Consider the following 24282-nt stretch of genomic DNA (forward strand, 5'->3'; position numbering starts at 1 on the left):
GCAACCCGGGCATGTGCCCTGACTGGGAATGGAACCGGGACCTCTCAGTCCATGGGACAATGTTCAATCCATTGAGCCACACCGGCCAGGCAAAAGATAGTTTTTTTAAATGTTTCTTTTCCTTTTTATTGTTATCATGTCCCTTGTTTTGCTTCTTTCATTTGAACCTCTTTACCCTTAGAAATAAGTCTAGACTCATCACATTCATTTTTTTCTGACCTTTTCAGTTTCCTAATTAGAAAGGATATGATAACTAAGGTTTAGACTACACAGAAATTGCAGTCTTAAAAATGAAAGCAAGCACTTTATTACTTCTCTCCCTAATGTAGCCTTTCTTTTTCACTTCAGTATATCTGAAAACTCTATATTTAAATATTCCAAGAATAGCCCGGCCGGTGTGGCTCACTGGTTGAGCGTCGATCCATGCACCAAGAGGTTGCTTGTTCGATTCCCGGTCAGGGCACATGCCCAGGTTGTGGGCCCGATCCCCAGTGGGGGGCATGCAGGAGGTGGCCAATCGATGTTCTTTCTCATCCATGTTTCTGTCTCTCTCTCCCTCTCCCTTCCTCTCTCCCTGAAATCAATAAAGAAAGAAAAAAAAAGTCTAATTTAAAATAAATAAATGAATAAATAAAATATTCCAAGAATTAATTATTAATTTCAATAATAAATCACAATATGTTGTGTGTGTGTTCGCATGCACTCACAGTACTTGTTGAAGTAGAATCAATATTTGAGGGGTAGGGGTTGTGAAATTTAAATAATCAATGCTACCTATAGTGTCTTATAAAGGCAGTGTTTATTATACTTCTGCTTGTATTACCACTAAATTACATTGCTTATAGATAAAACACTTTCTGATAAACTATAAATGTATAGTCCATGTCAGTGACACTTAAAATGTTTTATAGCATTCTTTCATTAATCCTCATCATTGCATGGATACTACTTTCACCTTCATTTTGCTATCTCTGACCTATTTCTTCTCTCTGAGCATTTAATATGTCTTTAGTTTCATAGTATTTGAATTTTATTTAAAAAAGATTTTGAAACAAGTTCAAAATGTTTCTCTTTAAAGTTTCGATCCTTAGATGCATATTACTAAATCTATCAGGAAATAATATTTTAGTGCTGGTCTGAAATTTTATGAAGTATAAATCAGAGAATCTTTTGGCCAGATCAATATATATCCAAGTTTTTATAAACACATAGTTGTTTTCTTTAACAATGGACTTCGTCATTGGTCCTAAGTCAAGCATCATCTCACAGTGATTTGAAGGAAGTCACATAATGCAATGCCTAAATGTATTTATGTAGCAAATGATTTCCAATCTCCCATATTCTAATTGTGAAAAACATGAAATGCTAGTTATGAAAATAGTTGCATTATAGAAAAAGTGACTTAACCAAGAAAAACATACTTCTATTGGGCGATCCTTGCATTAGTGTGTGTTGATTCTTGTTTTTTTTCCACCACTTTTTTCCACATCAGATCTGTTGGCAGAGCAAACTGTTAAACCAAAAACATATTTTTTACTTATACTACATTTCCTGTAAGAGGGTCAATGAGAAAAACTGAAATTTTAATATGGGACTATACTTTGCTATTATAGGAAATGAAGCTAAAAATTCTACTGAGTTCTTACAAAATGTTGTGTTCAACAATGCAGTGCCTTTGGGTTAAGGACCCATCATTGTTTCCCAGGAGGCCAGCATATAGTATAGGCTTGTTCTGAGTTTAGAAAAACATATTACAGGAGGCAGATTTCATGGTCTATCAGTCTTCTACCGTCATTCATTCTCTGCAAGATGATGTTGAATTTATATTGTAATATAATTTATTTTTGTTTACTGAAATGAATATAATGCATTTAACTTTATTAAACTCTCTTTTTAGCTTTCATTCCTGGACTAAAGAAAGGTATGGTACACATCACCACAAACCATAACCATGGTGCATGTTTCATTTTCAAATGTATTGTTGATTTGTGTTTGTTTTAAGAACTTTTGGTCTTTTCATTTCTCATAAAACATTGCAATTTCAACTGTTTACTTCAAACACATTTTTTAGTATGCTTAAAATGAACTGATATCTAGGAAAGATATTTAGTTGGTTGTATAATGCTTTGTTCACGTTATGTGTGATTAATCTTTAGAAAGCAAAATTACCATAACCCTACAGTCAGTCATTTTTTTATTTACAGTGGTTACTTTCAAATTATCTATGGATTTAATTAGTCATTTTTTCCCTCTGACACAGTAAGCATATTCAGCATTTTGTCTGAGGAGGTATTAAAGATTTAATTCTACTTTTCTTTAGTTTACTGAAATTTGATCTCTTAATTATACTCGTGTACATGCCTCACAAAATAATCAAAGTTTACATTCTTTGTGAACTTGTAAATAATATGAATATTCTTTGCCAATTTATAATGTGTAGATTACCTGTGAATATATACTGTTAAGATTGATAGAAAATAAATTTTTTAAATATAAAATTTAAACAGTTTAAATGTGTAAAATTTTATTGTTTGAAAAATGCTGCAGTATATTTTGTGTATTTGCACTTGTAAATATGTATCCATTTACTTATCATCTACTTCATATTTGGGGATGGATCTGTCATATTGTTCATTGACTATTTAAAAAAAGAATTTATTTTGCTTCATACACTTATTTTGAATGTAGTTTATAATCCATTAATATTTTGACCAAGTAGAAATAGTACTCAAAGAATAAATCTTCCTGGAATTACTCATAAAAACCCAAATTATTATGTAAAGAACCTCACTTTTAATCTTTTATTTTGACATATCGTCAGTACTTAACGGCATACTTTATTATTTTTTGGTATTTTAAATGTTTGGAAAATGTTGCTTTGGTCTCGTCTATATTGTGTTGGGGTAGCTCTTTTGAGATCTTATATAATAAGTTCTAATGCCCATTGCAAACTTTTGACTGTCACCTAACCAGTGGAATTTCAAGCTAAATATCTGATTCTTGAAAGTCTTGGTATTCAGTGTTTATATGTGTAACGATGAAAGTGAATGCATGGCGTGTGCTTTTCTTTTCGTCTCTTCTTTTCTTGGTAGTTTCTAGGTGCCCCCTGACCAATACTTCAGGAACTATAGCTATATCATAGTCATGGGGATGTGTTTGTAGCTGTGATACAAATTCAAGGTGTTTCGATCATAACTATCTATGGGTATACTGGAAAGAGCATTTGAACTTGTGTCAAGACATCTAATGAGTCCAGCTGGCATGGCTCAGTGGTTGAGCACTGACCCATGCACCAAGAGGTCACCGGTTCGATTTCCAGTCAGGTCACATGCCCAGTTTGTGGGCCTGATCCCCAGTGAGGGGCATGCAGGAGGCAGTCAATCGATGTTCTCTCGCATCGATGTCTCTATCTCTTTCTCCCTCTCCCTTCCTCTCTCTCTAAAGTCAATAAAGGCAAAAAAAAAAATTTAAAGATATCTAAAGATAGTTCTGCACCTGACTAGATGTGTACGTCTGGCCAAGTCATTTAACTCTGAGTCTCCATTTAGATTTAAGCCTCACAGAAAAATCACAATGCTGAAACATGGACATAATAATAATAATAATAAACAAAACCCAACAACAGTTATTTGAGTGTATACTATTTTCTAAACACTGTCCCTAATAATCTATAAGTGTTTTTATTTTAATACTTGCAAGATTTTCATCTGCAAGTTTTATTATTTTCCCCATTTTTGCAGAGGTGGGAACTAAAGCAAAGAAAGGTTAAACAATATAAGAATTCACTGGGTGAGACATTAATATTACTTAGATTTTTTTAACCTTCTTCAGTACACCAATGCATAATGATGATTACAATTATACTTTAAATGTTACTCTAATTTACTTAGTATATTCATAATACAGTTGGGCTTTGACGTGAAGCTGCACTGAAACATCATAATACCTTTTGTGGTTATATTTTACAGCAATTTTCATGCCATATTTTGTATAACTGCTTTCCATTTGAAGTAGACTTGCTATTATTTACCTCACATTATACAATTTCTTAGGCACATTTCATATTATTAAATGTTAGTACATAAGAGAAAAAAGCCCTCTGTGACCCTAATCATAAATTTATAAAACAAAGATTATTTCATTCATTCAGCTTTTCTATTGAAAGCTGACTGATTACCAGGAATGACATTATTTTCTTAAATATAAGAAAGTAGGTTCTTTCTTTCATAATAAATTACATAGATACATGGAAGTTCTTAGTAGTAAGAGAATTGCCTCTACTTCTGGAGAAGAAATTGCAAATACAGGGTGGGGTAAAAGTAGGTTTGCAATTGTTTGTACAGAAAATCATACAATAATTAAAAAAGAATAAATTCTGTTTCATGTACACACAACTGTAAACCTACTTTTGCCAAATCCTGTATATACTTATGGATTCGTTCAGAGCAAATTCTTTTGTCTCTCCTCCTAAGGAAAATATACATGAACAAACATTTATAAATTAATAATTTTCATTGAATTTGTTTGCAAGTGTTCTTTCCTTTTTGGGAGAAACATGTTTTAGCATCAGAGGGAGAGTTTGAGCTATTGCATTTTCTGTTTTCCTTGATGTCTCGGGTTTGAGCAGTAGAATGCTAACTGGTGTGTCTAGCCGCAGTCATTTGTCTGTTGTCCATAGTGGTGCTGTTATCCAAGCTGATTTTTGGCATATGGTTAGTGTTTTATTAAACAACCCTTACCCTTCTGGCCCTCAGATGACTCAGAGATCTGTTCGTGAGCCAGATTTCAGTATTTATTGTTTGTACTTAAGGGTCAGCTGTAACTCAGGAGTTCATTACTTTAGACTTGAATTGTTGATTTTTGAGTCAGGAGAAACTGTTTAGGGATGAGAGTGTCGAAGGAAAGCAGGTCAAGTTGAAAATTTTAGAATAGACGGGCAAAATAAATGGTCTCTCAGCCAAATGAACCTCTTTACCTATCTTCATCTGACTACTTAGTTAATAAGACTTCCTGAACATAAACCATGATTCATCCTTATGCATGACATAGATGAAGTTTTTCATATGTCCACTAATAAGAAAATTAATGCTTTTCCACAAATTATTTTTCCCCGTGGCCAGGAGTTAATGAAAATGCATATGTAAGTTTCCAAATGACAAATTTATAGCACAGGCCATGATATTAATTCCTTCATGCTAATTTAATATCTCATTAAGTTCTCCGGCCATGGGACTGAATCAACATGCAGTTTTGTTTTATTTTATTAAAATTTTTTTTTTTCTTCACTGATTTTAGAGAGAGAGGAGGAGAGAGAGAAAAAAACATCGATGAGAGGGAACATCGATTGGCTGCCTCCTGCATGCCCCCCACTGGGGATCGGGCCCACAACCTGGGCATGTGTCCTGACTGGGAATCGAACCGGCGACCTCTTGGTGCATGGGTCAGTGCTCAACCACTGAGCCACACCGGCCGGGCTGTATTGCTTTTTGATGTTATTTTTATAATGAAGAAATAAAGAAACAAATTTGATATTATTTATCACAAAAAAGTAGACTAAGGGGGAAATTAGTATATTTTTGAGGCAATGCCATGTTGTTAAAGTTAGCAAATGGGTGGTGTGCTGCAGTGTTGACATTCTGATGAAAACTCTTCACATAGTTTAGAAACGGTGTATAATCTGTGGATATAGGCCTGGTTGATTTGGTTCAGCAGTTAGAGTGTTGGCCCGTGGTCCAGAGAGTCCCGGGTTAAGTTGCCGCTAAGGGCACGTACCTCGGTTGCTGTTTGTCCTCGGCCCTGGTTGGGGTCATGTGGGTGTCAACCAGTCGATGTGTCTCTCTCACATCCATGTTTCTCTCTCTCTCTTTCTCCTTCTCTCCTTTCCGCTTTATCTGAAACTAAATGTAAAAAATGTCCTTGGGTGAGGATAAAAAAAAAAATCTGTGAATAGAAAAGGCATTCTTTAAACCATGTATTCTGGGTTTATATTGTTTATCTTTTTAAAATCCCTGTAGGTGAAATGCATGACTTTTCTACGTGACATATTAGTCAGCTGCTTGTTGGCAAAACGTGCCTCAAACTGGAGCCATAAACATTATAAAGTTCTAAATACTTACTTTTGCTCTATCTGATTATAATAGGAATCTTCATTTGATGAAGCATAAGTTTGATATACATCACTTTTCTCTGAATTGTCCTAAAATTGATTCTATTTGACTGGCATGAATAAAGGTAAAAGATTACATTTTTTTACTTACGTTTGCAGATGCCACGTCAAAATTTGAGTCTCTTACGAGACAGAAAATTTTGGTGAAAGATGCTTTACAAATAGGCTTTTTTTTTTTCTTCTAGGATACACACAAAAACTGATTGTTGAAAAGGCAACTTTCTTGTTGAGTTAAATGTCAATCTAAGAATATAGCCCAGGCCCATCTGGTATGGCTCCATGGTTGAGCGTCGACCCATGCACCAAGAGGTTGCTGGTTCCATTCCTGGTCAGGGCACATGCCCAGGTTGTGGGCCCAATCCCCAATGGGGGGCATGCAGGAGGCGGCCAGTCAATGTTCTCTCTCATAGATGTTTCTGTCTCTCTCCCTCTCCCTTCCTCTCTCTCTAAAATCAATAATAAAAAAAAAAAGAATATAGCCCAGGAGTCTTGAATTTCAAGTGGTTTATTACCGTTGATTTTGATTTAAACTGCCAATGAAAATACAATGGAAGACATATTTGTCATTTGCAATTGTCTAGGGCAGTGGTTCTCAACCTTCCTAATGCCATGACCCTTTAATACAGTTCCTCATGTTGTGGTGACCCCCAACCATAAAATTATTTTCATTGCTACTTCATAACTGTAATGTTGCTACTGTTACGAATCACCATAGGAAATATGTGTTTTTCGATGGTCTTAGGTGACCCCTGTGAAAGGGTCGTTTGACCCCCAAAGGGGTCGTGACCCACAGGTTGAGAACTGCTAGTCTAGGGGTAAGCATTTAAAAATGCTTTTTCAAACAGGTGAAATTAATTTTAGTAATATATTTTATTTAACCAAATATATCCAAAATATCATCATTCCTCCATGTAATCAGTATAAAACTAATTAATGAGGCATTTTAGATTTTGTTTTATAAGAAGCCTTGCAATCTGGTATGCATCTCAAGTTCAACTAACCTAATTTCAAGTGCTCAATAGCTATGTGTGGGTAGTGGCTACTATATCAAGACAGCTTTAGATCCTTCTCAAATATCAAAGATTAATTGCTGTGTTTGGGCTGCAGAGAGAAAAGGGGCCTTGGTATATATTTGTTTGATATTATACCTTGGAGAAAAACAAACAAACAAGCGAAAGCCCTTGAAGCCCTTGAATTTATGCTTGCTCATCTGAGACTCTTTTCCCCCTGGCTGGTCAAAGTTCAAAGGAAAACAAAAAACATTTGGAAAAAATACTCTACTTGATTTTTACTGCCATGAGCGATGAAAAAAAAAAAAAAAAGTTGAATGTGAAGCAGCAAAGAATTGTATAGATCAAAGTCAACACTTTTAATTGCAGACTTTGTGTAATATGTTGGAGGCTCTTTAGAAGCTCAACCTAGTGCCGTTTGCTCCTTGAGTCTCTTGAGGAGTTTTCAAGAGGAGCCCTTAGAAGAGAATACTGATTGGCATTAGTTAATCTAGAGGCCATGCAGACATGAATGATATTTGAAAGTGTATCGTATAGTGTTTTATAATAGTCAGTAGGTATCACTGCAGAACTGGAGCAAAAGGCTGCAAAGTGTCTATCTCCCAGTGCATATAAAATATAGTACTTTCAATTTTATTTTATTTTTTTTATCCTCACCTGAGGATATTTTTGCATTTGTCTTCAGATAGAGCAGGAGGGAGAGAGGGAGGAAAAGAGAGAGAGAAACATCGATGTGAGAGAGACACATCGAGTGGCTGCCACCCACACAACCCCAATCAGGGCCGGGACACACTGCAACTGAGGTACGTGCCCTTAGCAGGAACTGAACCCGGGACTCTCTGATCCATGGGCCGATGCTCTAATTGCTGAGCCAAACTGGCCAGGGCCAATTTTAAAAGATTAGTATCCGGCAGGTGTAGCTCAGTGGTTGAACGTCTACCCATGGACCAAGAGGTCGCTGGTTCCGTTCCCAGTCAGGGCACATGCCCAGGTTGTGGGCCCGATCCCCAGTGGAGGGCATGAAGGAGGCGGCCAATCGATATTCTCTCGCATCAATGTTTTCGTCTCTCTTTTCCTCTCCTTTCCTCTCCCTCTAAAATCAATAAAGAAAAAAAAATTTTTTAAAGATTAGTAATATAATTTACAATGTGAATGTAAGAATCTGAATTTCTAAGTCTATTAAATAAGAGCCTATAATATCCTAAACAAATGGAAAATATTTATATAACAAACATCTACATGGGGTATTCATGGTGCGCATGCTCACAGGATATATTTCTGAGACATACCAGCTATATTCCAAATAGTGTGGTGTGCCAGAGTCAATTTTAAACATTGTTTAGTCACTTGATAATCACTTATTAGTGATTCAAAATATCACCAAACTAAAAACAGAAAACACCTTCCAAAGTTATGAAATTCAATGCTTATTTAATAGAGTAACATTCAAATACATTGATAAATGCTTTATATTTTAACTACAATCAAATTTAATTATATCACGGCTTATTGGTAAAGGTGTGAAATACAATATTTAGCTATTAGTCAAAATCCAAGTGAGAGTTAGAAAATATATTTTCACAGTTTGTAGCTTGGAGAAAGCTACTGTTGATGCTTCATAGGGTTTGAATTTACACCACATTAACAATCTGTATTTTCTTTGCTGTCAGTAGTTGCTGCTGTTCTCTGAATTTAATAATAGCCCACAAGAAAACTAGGAAGAGATAGGAAACATTAGAGAAACCACATTAAACATTTTCTAAATATATTTACTCAGGCCTTCTTAAGCTTTTTCTAATGTATTTAAAATATAAAGAGTCCAAATATTTTGAAGATTAACAAAAAAGAGAAAGATTCTTGTTAACAAATGTCAGAATATATAAAGCATTAACAATAAACATCAAGATGGTAGCTATGCAGAAACTGGTAGACCATTTTGGTAAAATGAAATAGTACTAAAGCTGACCATAATGCATATCTAACGTTAATATATAATTTGAAAATAATCAAGATGGGAGATACTAGAATGATTATTGAACAAATGGTGCTGGAAAAATTTGCAAAGTATTTGGAAAAATATTATTACTCCAAAATATATTTACAAGAACTTTATAACAGATCAAAGATATGACTATAAACCTGGGGACATACAATTTAGAAGACAATATAGGTAAATATTAACCCATCAAAGAAATATGCCTTACTTTAATATTTACTTTTGAATATCAGTATCATTAGTGGAAACACTAGTCCTAAAGAGTTCTAATACAAATAATTAGTTGCACTAGATTACTGAAATTAATTCTCATCATACACTATAGAAATTACCATTATTGCCCGGCTGGTGTGGCTCAGTGGTTGAGCCTCGACCCATGCACCAAGAGGTCACCGGTTCAATTCCCGGTCAGGGCACATGCCCAGGTTGTGGGCCCAATCCCCAGTGGGGGGCATGCAAGAGGTGGCCAATCGATGTTCTCTCCCATTGATGTTTCTATCTCTCTCTCCCTCTCCCTTCCTCTCTCTCTAAAATCAATAAAGAAAAATAAATTTTAAAAAAAGAAATTACTATTACTTCTAGTTAGTTTCACAAAATGTTTCAATTATATAATGGTTTTCTTATTAATTTTGACATAGCTCTTGAAAGAAAGGGTGCTCGTAGAAGGCAGGGTGTGTGATATTAAGTAAGAATTTTCTCTTTATTAAATATTGATTTTGATGATCATGATAATAGTAATCATCAACTTTTGATGGACAGGTATAAAACAATTGTTTGAATTTCAAAGCAGCTAGAGATGAAGTCACTTTGAAACAAAGGGTTATTTTTAAATAGGTAGTTGCATGATTTCTTCTAACACTATTTGATCAAATTGTCTCTGTATTTGTAGTTGTAGTCCTATTGTTCTTTTAATGATAAAATATTTCAAATGTATGTTTCCTAAGTCTTGCACAATCCTGACTTAGCCTCCAACCCCATGGGGATCTAAAAAGTCAGCGATGTGCAAGACAGCTAAGAAACTTGTGATTCAGCACCACCTACTGGAAAATAATAAAAATATCTCTTTGTATTAATCTGCTAGAGAAGTGCCACATATACATTGATGCCTGGAGAGTGAAAGAATCCATCAAATACCATGAAAAACCAAGGTAGCGAGGCAGCTCAGAAAGAAAACATTTAAAAATCTACAGAAAACAAACTTAGAAAGATGGGAATATGTAATATAAATGACAGACAATTTAAGATTGCAGTTCTGAAAAACTCATCAAGATACAAGAAAATAGGCAGCTTAATTAGTTCAGAAAGCAAATCAACAAACAAAATGAGTACTTTACCGCAGAGATGGAAACTTTTAAAAAGTGCCAAACAGAAATTCTGGAGATGAAGAGCTCAATAAAAGAGATCAAGGATGAACTAGCAAGCGTAGGAAATAGAGCTGACGAGATGGAGGAAAGGATTAGTGATACTGAAGATAGAAATCTAGAAATGATGCAGCAGAAGAAGAGAAAGGCTTGAGCATAAAAAATGAAAGAACTCTATGATAACTATCTGACTCCATCAGAAAAAGCAATATAAGAATAATAGGCATACCCAAAGAAGAAGACAGGGAGAAAGGAATGGAGAGCCTAATCAAACAAAAAATTGATAAACTTTCCAAATCTATGAAGAGAGCCATGTCCTCCAATCCAGAAAAATCAGAACATCTAATTACCTCAATCCAAAAAGGCCTCCATGGCACATTTTATTAAAACTGTGAAAAATTAATGACAAAGAAAGAATTCTCAAGGCAGCCAAGGAAAAGAAGTAACTAACCTATAAAAGAAAGCTCACTAGGTTATCAGAAGACTTCTCAGCAGAAATTCTACAAGCTAGAGTGAAACCAAATATTCAAACTACTATTGAACAAAGCTATGTTTAGATATGAAGGAGAAATGAAGACTTTTCCAGACATACAGAAGCTGAGAGTATCTATCACAAGAAGACCTCCATTGCAGGAAATACTCAAGAGGGTTATTCTACTTGAAACAATGAACAAAACAACACAAAACTATGAGTAAATTGACCAACAAACTTACTGCATAAACAGGGATACTTTGTGACAACATAAAAGGGGAAGAGTTGAAAGTCTGAGTTTGCAAAGAAGGATGGAGATCAAATGCATTAAAAAGAAAAAGAACTACTGAAAATGTCAAATTTTATTTTTCATAAACCTAATGGTAACCACACACAAAAAAACAGAATTGAGACACATAGCATAGAAAAAGAGGTAATAGAGTAAAGAAGTATGGAATATAGGAAAAAAGCAAACAAACAAACAAAAGCCAGAAACCCAAAGGAAGAGAACAAATGAAGCACAGAAAACAGAAGATAAAATAGCTATAGGAATCCTGGCCAGAGTGACTCAGTTGGTTGAGTATTGTATCATTCACCAAAGAGTTGCGAGTTCGATTCCCAGTCAGGGCACATATCTGGACTGAAGTTTTGATGCTCAGTCAAGGAGCGTATAGAAGGCACACAGAGTAGCAGATTGCATCAGCAAACAAAACCCAACCATATATTGTGTTCAGGAGACACATCTAAGCTGTAAAGACAAAGTTAGATTCAAAGTGAAAGGATGGAAAATGATTCTCCATACAAATAGCATCCATAGAAAAGCATGCGTAGCCATACCTATATCTGACAAAACATATTTCAAGATAACAAAGGTAACAAGAGGCAAAGATGGACATTTTATAATGAGAAAGGGGACACCACATCAAGAAGACATGACACTTCTCAATATATGAACACCCTATCATTGAGCACTGAAATATATAAAGCAACTACTAAGAGAACTAAATAGAGAAACAGGCAGAAACACAATTATACTTGGAGACCTTTATGTTCCATTGACAGTTCTAGATAGAGCATTCACACAGAAAATCAACAAAGACATATCGGCCTTAATTGACACATTAGACCAAAGGAACATCATTGACGTTTACAAAGCCTTTCATCCCAGATCATCAGATTACACATTTTTCTCCAGTACACAGCGAACATTCTCAAAACAGACCATATGTTAGGTCACAAAACTAGCCTCAACAAATTTAAGAAGATTGAAATTATGCCAAGCATATTCTCTGACCACGATGTCTTAAAATTAGAAATCAACCACAAAAAAGGAAGTAAAGAAATCCACAAATATGTGGAGATTAAACAACATACTACTAAAAAATGACTGGGTCAAAGAAGAAACAAAAGCTGAGATCAAAATATATGTAGAGACAAATGAGAGTGACAATACGTCATATAGAAACTTCTAGGATCCAACAAAAGCAGTAATAAGAGGGAAGTTTATATTATTATAAGCTTATCTCAAAAAATAAGAAAAATTTCAAGTAAAAGAACAAAAGCAACCCAAACTCAGCACAAGAAAGGAAATAATAAAAATTAGAGCAAAATTGAATGAAATATAGAACAAAAAATTATTTCCATTTTCCTTACTATTAATAGATCTATTTGATATCTATCCTTCTCAAACTCTTCCAAAAATTTGAATATGTAATACTTCCTAACACATTTTATGAGGCCAACATAACCCTGACATGGATAATAAAAACTGACAAGGATAACATGCAAAAAATAAAAATGCAGACCAATATTTCTGATAAATACAGATGCAAAAATCCTGAACAAAAATACTAGCAAATCAAATACAATAGTGCCTTAAAAAAATAACATATCATGATCAAGCGGTTTTCATTCCAGGGGCACAAGGATGGTTTAACATACACAAATCAATCAATGTAATACGCCACAGTAACAAAACAAAGAATGAAATAAAATGCATGCAAATTGAGAAGGAAGAAGTAAACGTTTCACTTTTTATATTTCTCTCTCTCTTTCTCTCCCTTCCTCTCTCTCTAAAAATCAATAAAAAATATTTTTTTAAATGGGCAGAGGTGATGGGATTAGCCAAAGAACATATATGCACAACCCATAGACATAGACAATAGTGTGGTGAAGGCCAGAGTGAAGGGGAGAGGGGACTGGGTAGAGGTGGGCAAAGGAGGAGGGTTAATGGGGACATCTGCAATAATGCCAACAATAAAAATAAAGTTAAAAAAATGAGCAGAGGACCTGAGCAGACACCGCTCCCAAGAAGACATACAAATGGCCAACAGATACATGAAAAGATGTTCAACTTCACTAGCTATTAGCAAAATGCAAATCAAAACCTCAATGAGATAACATCTCACAATTGTTAAAATGGCTGTTATCAACAAGCCAGGTAATAACAAATGTTTGGGAGGTTGTGGAGAAAAAGGAAAGCTTATTCACTGCTGGTGGGAATGTAGACTGGTACAGCCATTATGGAAAACAGTCTGGTGATTCTTCAAATAATTAAGAATAGAGTTACCGTATAACTCAGCAATCCCTCTTTTGAGTAACTACTTGAAAAACTGGAAAACTTTTATTTACAAAGATCTAGGCACCCCCGTGTTCATTGCAGCATTATTCACGGTGGCCAAGTCATGGAGACAAGCAGAGTGTCCTTCTGTAGATGACTGGATAAAGAAGATGTGGTACATATACACAATGGAATACTACTCAGTCATAAGAAAAGATGAGCCACTGCTATTTGCTACAACATGGGTAGAGCGTGAGAAATAAAGCAATCAGAAAAAGCTAAAAACCATAAAATTTCACTTATATATGGGATATAAAATTGAAACTCGTAGATACAGACATTAGTATGGTGGTTACCAGAAGGAAGGACATGGGGGTAGTAAAGTGGACCGAATATATGGTGACGGAAGAAGATTTGAATTTTGGTGATGGGCACACAATGCCATGTATAAATCATGAATCACAGAGATGTACACTTTAAACCTACATGAATTTATTAACCAATGCCACCTCAATAAGTTAAAAAAATAAATTGTGAAATAGGGAAACAAAACAATTAGACTATGTTTATGTTAAGTTTAATAAATTATATCATCTTACTAGGTAAGACTAGCTGTATTATCATGTTTACTGATTTATCTCCAATACCTAGAGCAGTATCTGGAACAGAATAAATCAATTATATATGAATGAATTTATATAGATTTTTAAACTATTAATAGGTAAGTATTTACTGAATTGTTTTATTTTCATTATTTGTAGTGATTGAATATGTTATAACAATATAACATATCTGAGAAAAAATGTTCATAATTAACTGAGATATATGATTCAACAAATGTTCATGTTTTATTGTACCAATTAATGTGTGGATTCTTTATAACAGCACAGAATTAAAATTACAGGTAATATAAAAATATGGGAATTGCAAAAAAGTAACATGAGAAAGTTGGTGTAAAATACACTTATTGAGGTTATAAAGTCTACACATTTTTTTCAGAAAGGAAATAAAATATCGATTAAGGATAATTGAAAGAAATGGAAAAGTTAATCCATAACAGCTGCTCTCTTATTTTCTCTAATATGCCCTAAAGGCACTTAATAAAAAGGAAAATTAAACTTTAAAGAGTTTTGACATCACTTATATATATTTTTTAATTTTATTTTTTTATTGTTGAAAGTATTACAGATGCCCCCCCTTTTCCCCCTTCCCGCTCCCATTCCCTCTCCTGTCTTCCCCAGCCTACTGCCCATGTCGATTGGTTGTGCATACATGCATATAACATCACTTATATTTTAAAATGTAAACATCCATATGGAAAATAGATATAATGCATTGAACACAGTTTACTGAGAGTTTTTTTCTGATGTTAAAAGTTCATAGATCTGCAATAATGGAAAATGACAATTTATTAAATAAAAGTCAATTCAAGGATAAATCTATTCATCTCATTATGATAAGTTCCTTATAAATAAAATGAAGAAAATAATGACAGGGTAAGAAGTCGGAGAAATCTAGATGTCATTCTCATGCAGTGTATTTTACCCGAAATTTAAGTAGAAAGCATAATCACCAGAACTAGAATAAAAGGAGTTTCACCTTGGATTTTTTTGCTACAAAATGAACCTTATATTAAATTATATTACTATAAATGTCTTTTATCATTAATTTCTACTTCAACTAACAATACTATAGCATCCTGAAGGAAATTTCTCATTTTCCTTAAAAAATGTTAATTTGTATATCTTAGATACATAGAATACCCAATTCATGTAGGGTATTTTGGTTTTACATGTATAATTAATCACATTTGTTATCTCTGCTATATCAATAACATGAAAAAGTTTCATGTCAATAAAAAAAGGTTCATGTCTCAGAAAATTTTATAAGGCTGTTTTGTTTGTGAATATAAATTTTCTACAGCATTAGGCTTTCATTGATAATCAGACAGTCTTTTAGAGTTGTTTTTTTTTTTTTTTTTCCTTCATTGATTTTAGAGAGAAGAAGGGAGAGGGAGAGAGAGATAGAAACATTGATGAGAGAGAACATGGATTGGCCACCTCCTGCATGCCCCCCACTGGGAATCGGGCCCACAACCTGGGCATGTGTCCTGACCAGGAATCGAACTGGTAACCTCTTGGTGCATGGGTCAGCACTCAACCACTGAGCCACTCTGGCCGGGCAAACCATCTTTTAGGGTTTTGGGCATGATATGCTTTGATGTAGTTGGAGCTATTTTTAGAGATTTTTCACATAAAACAGTTTATTACTATCACTATAATTAAATTTAAGTTTTAAAAAATAAAAATCTTGAAGTATGGTTAGGAAAGACAAATTTTAAGTGTCTTAAATTGATTGAAGGTGACTATTAAAAATTTAGTCATCTAAGTGGTTTATAAATGAATTTGATAGGACTACAGTCTCCAACAATGTTAACCAATCAGGTAATAACAAGAAATTAGATTACATTCTCTTTACAATTTAGTTTAGTCTTTAAGATTTAAAAATGTAACTTAATAGTCACATGAATAACACAGGTGATTCAAACCAAATGACACTGTCCCTTCAGTGGTTTGGAAAAGAGCATGTTAGACCTACTAGTGTTTTCTTCAAATAAGCAGGCACGTAGAAAACTGGTCATGCTTTTGGAATTATGTTTTCGTAGCTGCTCACTAATTCTTGAATATTTATTTGTCTATTTGCTATGGATATATTCTTGCATATATAGATCTAGATGATATAGATACAGATAGATGGATGTAAATTTTACCAATCTTTTCAGGAGTTGCATACTTTCTCTGTTTTAAAGTCAATTTATTAACAGATTTCTAATGAATATCTGTGAGCAACATTTTATTTTTTTATAATTTTTCTTTATTGATTTTAGCGAGAGAGATAGAGAGAGAGATAGAAACATCGATGAGAGAGAACATCGATTGGCCGCCTCCTGCATGCCCCCAACTGGGATCAGGCCCACAACCTGGGCATGTGTCCTGACCGGGAATTGAACTGGTGACCTCTTGGTGCATGGGTCGACATATGAGCAACATTTTAAATAACATTTTGATTTCTAGTACAATAATCAAGCACATTAGGGCAACTTTTCACTGGTATTAATTTCTTATTAATGCTATAACAAATTATCACCATCTTAGTGTCTTTAAACATCAATTTATTGTTTTCCAGTTCTTGAGGGCAGAAGTCCCAAATGTATATCACTTGGATAAAATTAAGGTATCGGTTAGACTGTGTTGCATTCTGGAAGTTCTAGAGGAGAATCCATTTTCTTTCCCTTTCCCTGTTTTTTGAGATTGCCAGAACTCTTGGGTCATGACCCGACCTCTTTCCATTTTCTTTTCTTTTTTTGAAGTTGAGAAAAGTATTTTATTTTATTTTTCCTAATTCATTTTATTTATTTATTTTTATACTTAATTGATTTATTTTTGTTACAGATGTTTCACCTTTTCCCCCCACTGATTCCCCCCTCCACCCCTCCCTGCCCTGTCCCCAGTTTGTTGTCCATGTCCATTGTTCATGCATACATGCATATAAGTTCTGTGGTTTATCTCTTCCCACCCCCCCCCATCCCCTCTTCTGAGGGATGTCAGTATGAGGTACCACCTCACACCTGTCAAAATGTCCGCCATCAACACATCATCCAACAACAAGTGTTGGTGAGGGTGTGGAGAAAAGGGGACTCTAGTACACTGCTGGTGGGAATGCAGACTGGTGCAGCCACTATGGAAAACAATATGGGGTTACCTCAAAAAGTTAAAAAGTGAACTGCCATTTGACCCAGTAATCCCACTTCTAGGAATATACCCTAAAAACCTGAAACACCAATCAGAAAGAACAAATGTACCCCCATGTTCATAGCAGCACTATTTACAATAGCTAAGGTCTGAAAACAGCCCAAATGTCCATCAGTAGACAAATGGATAAAAAAGCAGTGGTACATATACACAATAGATTACTATGCAGCTGTAAGAAAGAAAGATCTCTTATCCTTTGAGACGACATGGAGGGACCTGGAAAGTATTATCCTAAGTGAAACAAGCCAAGCAGAAAAAGACAAATACCACATGATCTCACTTATATACAGAATATAATGAACATAACAGTCTGAGTAATGGGGTAGTCCCAGAGACGTGGAAGTGGGGTACAGACTGACAATCCCTTTCCATTTTCAAAGCCCTCAGAAGCTGATTGAGTTTTTCTCATGATGTCATCTCTCTAGCTTTGACTCTTCTTCCTCCCTCTTCTCCATTTAAGAACCCTTGAGACTACATTGGGTCCTTGCGATAACCCAGGACAATTTCCTTACCTTTGAGATCTATCCCAGAAAGTCAAGAACTCTCTTGGAAATTGGGATAATTTCTGACACTGCAGGTTCATTCAGGCTTTTAGAATAGTAAATCCTGATCAATTTTCAATGACTCATTACCAATTTACAATCTGACTTGCTGTACAAGTATTTCCTTTCCTTTGCGTTTCAAAATACAGATAGACACTCATCTTTCTCCTTAGCAGAGGCCCATTTAACCTCTTAACGTCTGTTTCCTCACTTGTAAAATATAAATACCAGTAGCAAATACCTCATACAGTGTGTTGAGGATATAATGAATTAATGCATCAAAAAACTTAGTATCATCCTTTGGACATTATTGGTGTTCAATATTATGCTAATATAAAGATCAAATTATTATTTTCCTGTTACTATTCCTTTTACTGGATGCTTTCTTAACTTTTAGGCAAAAATTATTATTTTATTGTATTTTTTTCCAAATATAAATAAAGAGGTGCCTTGTGTTTCATTAATCCATGAAATATTTTTCTATGACATTTAAAAATAAAGTTGGATGTGTGATTCTGTTTGTTTGTGTTTTTTGTTTTTTTTTACCATTATCCATATTTTTAGGCATATATATTTAAGGTAAAAATCAGGAGAGATAATTTTTAATGAGTTTATCACAGAAACTTATAACCATTAAATGTATTTTGAACCCTTTAGTCTTGTAACTGTATACCATTTGGCTTTTATATTTAACTAAGTTAGCTTCTCTGTTAACTCAATTAATGTCTAACTCTAAAGATGATCAGCCAGGTAGCAAGGTTTAATTTGCATAATTGTGCATATTTTTAAATGTAAGCAAATTTTTGATGGAAATTAATGCATATAAATCTGTGGTTATACTATCTCTCATACTCATGTATGTTTTATTAAGCTTATAGTGACTTTCTTCCTTTATTCTGTTTTTCTTAGTCTCCAAGCTTTTATGTGTATGGATTCCTTATACATAGTGTCAACTTGATTGTTAATTATACAGAAGAACGTCATTTTAGGAATCAGGCAGCAATATTTGCATTTTAACGGGAACACCGTATTGTTTCTAAATTCAGAACTTGACACTAAGCATTAAACATAGCATTTTCTTTCTGATCTCATCCTTTGATACTTTTTAGTGTATGTGGTGTGTCGAAGAAAGATGTGAAACATGTACATTAATTGTCTTTTTTTCCCTATCCTTTTATTAGGGTGTTTATTAAATTCTCTGAAGTCCTATGACATGCAACTAAACTCAAACTTAATTCTCTGGCTCTTGTAGGCTTTCTGTATGACATTATGATAATCCCAAATCTGTTTTTAAAAAAACAAAAACAAAAAAAACGACAGGGTGAATTTATAAATTTACACTGACACGTGGATTACCATAATTACATAAAGACAAAGAGAATCCTTACTATTACGCATGTGCCTAGTTTGACATTCTCTGCAGCTAAACGATTCATTACCTTTTATAGGCGACAGTCAGAGTTAGTGAAGGATTACTGGGAAAATGGCATTTTCTCAATGCTTTAGAGTTTGAGGTATTCGGCAAAGTCAAAGTTCCTGCGGTGGGAAATGGGGCTGTGTTGCTGTTTGACCAACAGACTGCCCTTGGCTTCGAAAAAATGTGTCTGTCTTTCACGTGTGATACAGGTATTGCTTTTTCATGATCATGATGCATATGAACAGTTTTGCATTGAAGGGGGGTGTGAGTACATAAATAGAAAAGTAGTTCTTCAAGACCAGAAAACTGGACGTCGAGTTAGTTTACAAAGGCTTAGAACACTGAGGAGCCAACAATACACTGCAAATAAGCTGTGTATTCTTCTTACATAAAATCTCAATCTAATTTGCATAACTGATATATTTCTGTGTTGTATATTATACAAGTTATTGCAGTCATTACATTATATCCAACATGTTGCTAAAATGTATCACCCCAAATTCTAACACAAGTGATACTGCCTCTTACATTCTGTACTTTGATGGTGCCGCTAATTTAACATGAATATGTTTTATCATGGGAGGGGGAAAGCATGAAATGAAAACATGTTTATCATATATACATTTTAAGAGCAAAAGCTATATTTTACTATCTATAATTTTACCACTGCACTGAAATAATCAGTTTGTATTTGGTTTTTTTGTTTGTTTTTTTATCCTCACCCGAGGACATTTTTGTCTTTATCTTCGGATAGAGGGGGAGGGCGAGAGGGCGGAAGAGAGAAACATCGACGTGAGAGAGACACATCGACTGGTTGCCACCCACAAAACCCTAACCAGTGCTGGGGATGAACTGCAACCAAGGTACGTGCCCTTAGTGGGAACCGAACCTTGGTCTCTCTGGTCTGCAGGCCAATGCTCTAACCACTGAGCCAAACCGGCCAGGGCTGTATTTGTTTAATCAAATGATTTGTGAATTGGAAGTGTAAGAGTCACATGTACTATATTTCTCATATTTTATTATCATGAAACTTGTTGATTATTTTGGAATAATTTTTATTTAAAGAAAATCTGTGAAGATAATACAGAGTGCCTGTGTAGCTGTCCTGTTTCTTTTGTCTTTTCCAATCATCTGTAACAATTTCTCATAAACTTAATAATTCTGAAGGGTGCTGGTCTGTTTTTTCTAGACTGACCCTCTGTTTGGGTTTGTCTGATGTCTGTCTTATGATTATGCTGTAGTTATGGGTTCTGGGGAAGAATAACAAGGCTGAAATGCCTGTTTGTGACACATTATACCAGGGAGTCCATGATATCCATATGACATCACTGGTTTTATTATCTTGAATGTTTGCTTAAGGTGATTTCTGCCAGCTTTGCAAAGTTGCTGTTTTTCCCTTTCCATACTTTACTCTTTAGAGTTGAGTCTGACCAAGCCAGTGTGGCTCAGTGGTTGAGCATTGACCCATGCATAAAGAGGTCATCAGTTCGATTCCCAGTCAGGGCACATGCCCAAGTTGTGGACCCGATCCCCAGTGGGGGGCATGCAGGAGGTGGCCAATCAATGTTCTTGCTCATCGAATGTTTCTATCTCTCTCTCCCTCTCCCTTCCTCTCTCTCTAAGATCAATAAAGAAAAAGGTTTTTTTTGAAAAGTGAGTCTGTAAGACAGATGCATGGAGAGACAGATAGATAATAGATAGATAGATGATAGATAGATAGATGATAGATAGATGATAGATAAATTTTAGCAGCTTCACTGGGATATAATTTACATACTATAAAATTTGCTCATTTAAAATATTCAATTTGGTGGTTTTCAGTATATTTACAGAGTTGTGCAATCATCATCAAAATCTAACTTAAGAACATTTTCCTCACCCCCAGAAAGAAACTCTATATCCACTAGCATTCACCTCTAATAACTCCAGTCTACGTCCCCTTGCTTTAGGCAACCGTTAATCTACTTCTGTCCCTATTGTCTTGCCTATTCTGGACTTTTTTTTTTTAATCCCCACCTGAGGATATTTTTCTATTTATCTTCAGACAGAGTGGGAGGGAGATAGAGGGAGAGAGGGAGAGAGAGAGAGGGAGAGAAACATGGATGTGAGAGAGACACATCACCTGGTTGCCTCCCCATGACCCCGACCAAGGCCGAGGACCAACCACAACCAAGGTACGTGCCCTTAGCTGAAATCAAACCCACCACTCATTGGCCTGCAGGCTGACACTCTACCGCTGAGCCAAACCAGCCAGGGTTATTCTGAACATTTAATAAAAGGAAATTATTTATTTGGAATCTTCAGTTACTGTCTTCTTTAAATTAGCAAGATACATTCAAGTTTCATCCCCATTATAGCATGTATATCAGTACTTCAATTCCTGTGGGTTTTGTGTTTTTTTTTATTGTGACAAAAAATTTACACAAAATATATCGTCTTAACCATTTTAAGTGTACAGTTCAGTAGAGTTTTATTGATAAATAATATCTCATCATATCTATATACCAAATATTGTTTAGCCAGTCACATTTGATTGCTATTTTTTTCCCATTTTTTTTTTTAAATTTGTTTTCTTTATTGTTTTTGTTTTTTTTTTAGAGAGAGAGCAAGGGAAAGGGAGAGAGAGAGATAGAAACATTGATGAGAGAGAACATCGATTGGCTGCCTCCTGCATGCCCCCCACTGGGGATTGGGCCCACAACCTGGGCATGTGCCCTGACCAGGAATCGAACCTGTGACCTCTTGGTGCATGGGTCGATGCTCAACCACTGAGCCACACTGGCTGGGCTTTTTCCCATTTTTTGGTCATTAGAAATAATGCTGCTATCATTAATTGTGTGTGGACATATATTTTCAATTCTCTTTGTTGTATATCTTGTCTTTTTTATTATGGTTATCATAGTGGGTGTGAAGCAATATCTTGTGATTTTTTTTTATATGTTTTCATTGATTTTTTAGAGCGAGAGAAAGGGAGAGAGAGATAGAAACAACGATGAGAGAGAACATGGACCTCCTGCACGCCCCCTACTGGGGATTGAGCCCAGGCGTGTGTCCTGACCTGGATTACAATCAGAATCTGACAGTCCATGGGACAATACTTAGTCCACTGAGCCACATAGGGCAGGCTACATCTTGTGATTTTGATTTGAATTTTCCAAATCACGAATAATGTTGAGCATCTTTTTATGTGCTTATTGGTCATTCGTATATTTTAGCTATATAAATGTCTACTCAAATCCTTTGCCCAATTTTAATTGGGTTGTTTGTGTTTTTATTGCTGAGATTAAGAGTTTTCTGTGTATTCTGGATACATTCCCTTGTCAGATATATGATTTGCAAGTACTTTGTACCAGTATATCGCTTATTGTTTTTGTTCTTTTAATAGGGTTTTTAATCCTTTTAATAGGACTTTTCTTAAAGCGAAGTTTTAAAATTTGATAAAGTCCAATTTTGTTGTTGTTGTTTGTACTTTTGGTGGCACATCTAAGAAATTGCCAAATCCAAGCCACAATTTGCTCCAACATTTTCTTCTAAGACAGTGGTTCTAAACCTGTGGGATGTGACCCCTTAAGGGGTCAAACCACCATTGCACAGGGGTCACCTAAGACATAACAGTAGCAAAATTACAGTTATAAAGTAGCAACGCAAATAATTTTATGGTTGGGGGTCACCGCAACATGAACTGTATTAAAGGGTCGCCGCATTAGGAAGGTTGAGAACCACTGTTAAATCTAAGAGATATGTAAGGTTAGGTCTTACATTTAATTCTATAATGTATTTTAAGTTCATTTTGTTTATGGTGTGAGTTAGGGGTCCATCTTCTTTTGCATGTGGATATCTAATACAATTTGTTAAAAATACTATGTCTTGCTCCCCGCATTGAACTATATTGGCATATTATACTTAAAAATATATTAATAGACTGAATCTACCTAACATCTGAATTCTATCAAAACTGTTGTTTTTGGTCAGCTGTAGTATTTTGAGGCTTACAATATTGAACTTGAATGGTAAGTGAGTTAAACAGGGACATGAAAATATGTACACAGATAAGAGGGGTGCATTGCCCTAAAAGCAATCAGTACTGCCCAGCCGGTGTGGCTCAGTGGTTGAGCATCGACCCATGCACCAAGAGGTGACTGGTTTGATTCCCAGTCAGGGCACATGCCCAGGTTGTGGGCCCCATCCCCAGTGAGGGGCATGCAGGAGGCGGCCCATCGATGTTCTCTCTCATCGCTGTTTCTATCTCTCTCTCCCTCTTTAAAACCAATAAAGAAAAAAAAAATTAAATAAATAAAAGCAATCATTACTGAACAATGATCCTACCTGATACTCCGGGGTGTTATGAAGGAGGGGACATGGTGGTTTTCAGTAAGATATCCATCTGGAACCCTGTAGTGACATGAAGAGAAATGGAATGTATTCCATGACCTAACCAACCTCCAAATTGCATTCATTTTCTTTTTGTCTGTTCTTCACTTTCTTAGCTAGAACTTTGTAGCATATTCCAATTTACTGTACAGTGTTAGAATATCTAAAAATTTTTAACACCTTCTGTCTGTCAGGTACATTGCTACATGATTTACATAATACCGTATTCTGAATACATGAATATAATATGTTCTTAAAGTATAAAGTAGACACAGATCATTTAACAGAACTATAATATTATCTATTAATTTGCACTGAATCTGCCATATGTTAGTAGTAAAAATACAACTCTGTCACTTGTAGACTTTATTTGCCAGATAATGCCACTTGCTGTTTACCACTGCGACAAGTCACTTAATTTCTTTTTCATATGTATACTCTTTTCTCTTTATTGATTTTAGAGAGAGAGGAGGAGAGAGGGAGAGAGAGATGGAAATATCAATGAAAGAGAACAGGGATTGGCCGCCTCCTGCATGCCCCCCCCCCCACTGGGGATTAGGCCCACAACCTGGGCA

At 35.2% G+C, this 24282-nt stretch overlaps 1 protein-coding gene across 3 annotated transcripts in view; it reads left to right on the plus strand.

Annotated features, from left to right (window-relative positions):
* Positions 1-24282, plus strand: part of PCDH11X (protocadherin 11 X-linked) — a 770886-nt gene that overhangs the window by 648195 nt on the left and 98409 nt on the right. For all 3 annotated transcript variants that reach the window (XM_036270518.1, XM_036270519.1, XM_036270520.1), the window contains one exon: positions 1898-1921. In XM_036270518.1, coding sequence (XP_036126411.1) covers positions 1898-1921 — 24 coding nt within the window. The remainder of the gene's footprint in view (positions 1-1897; positions 1922-24282) is intronic.

The sequence above is a fragment of the Molossus molossus genome, unplaced genomic scaffold (genome assembly GCF_014108415.1).
Source record: "Molossus molossus isolate mMolMol1 unplaced genomic scaffold, mMolMol1.p scaffold_m16_p_2, whole genome shotgun sequence".
Classification (NCBI taxonomy): domain Eukaryota; kingdom Metazoa; phylum Chordata; class Mammalia; order Chiroptera; family Molossidae; genus Molossus; species Molossus molossus.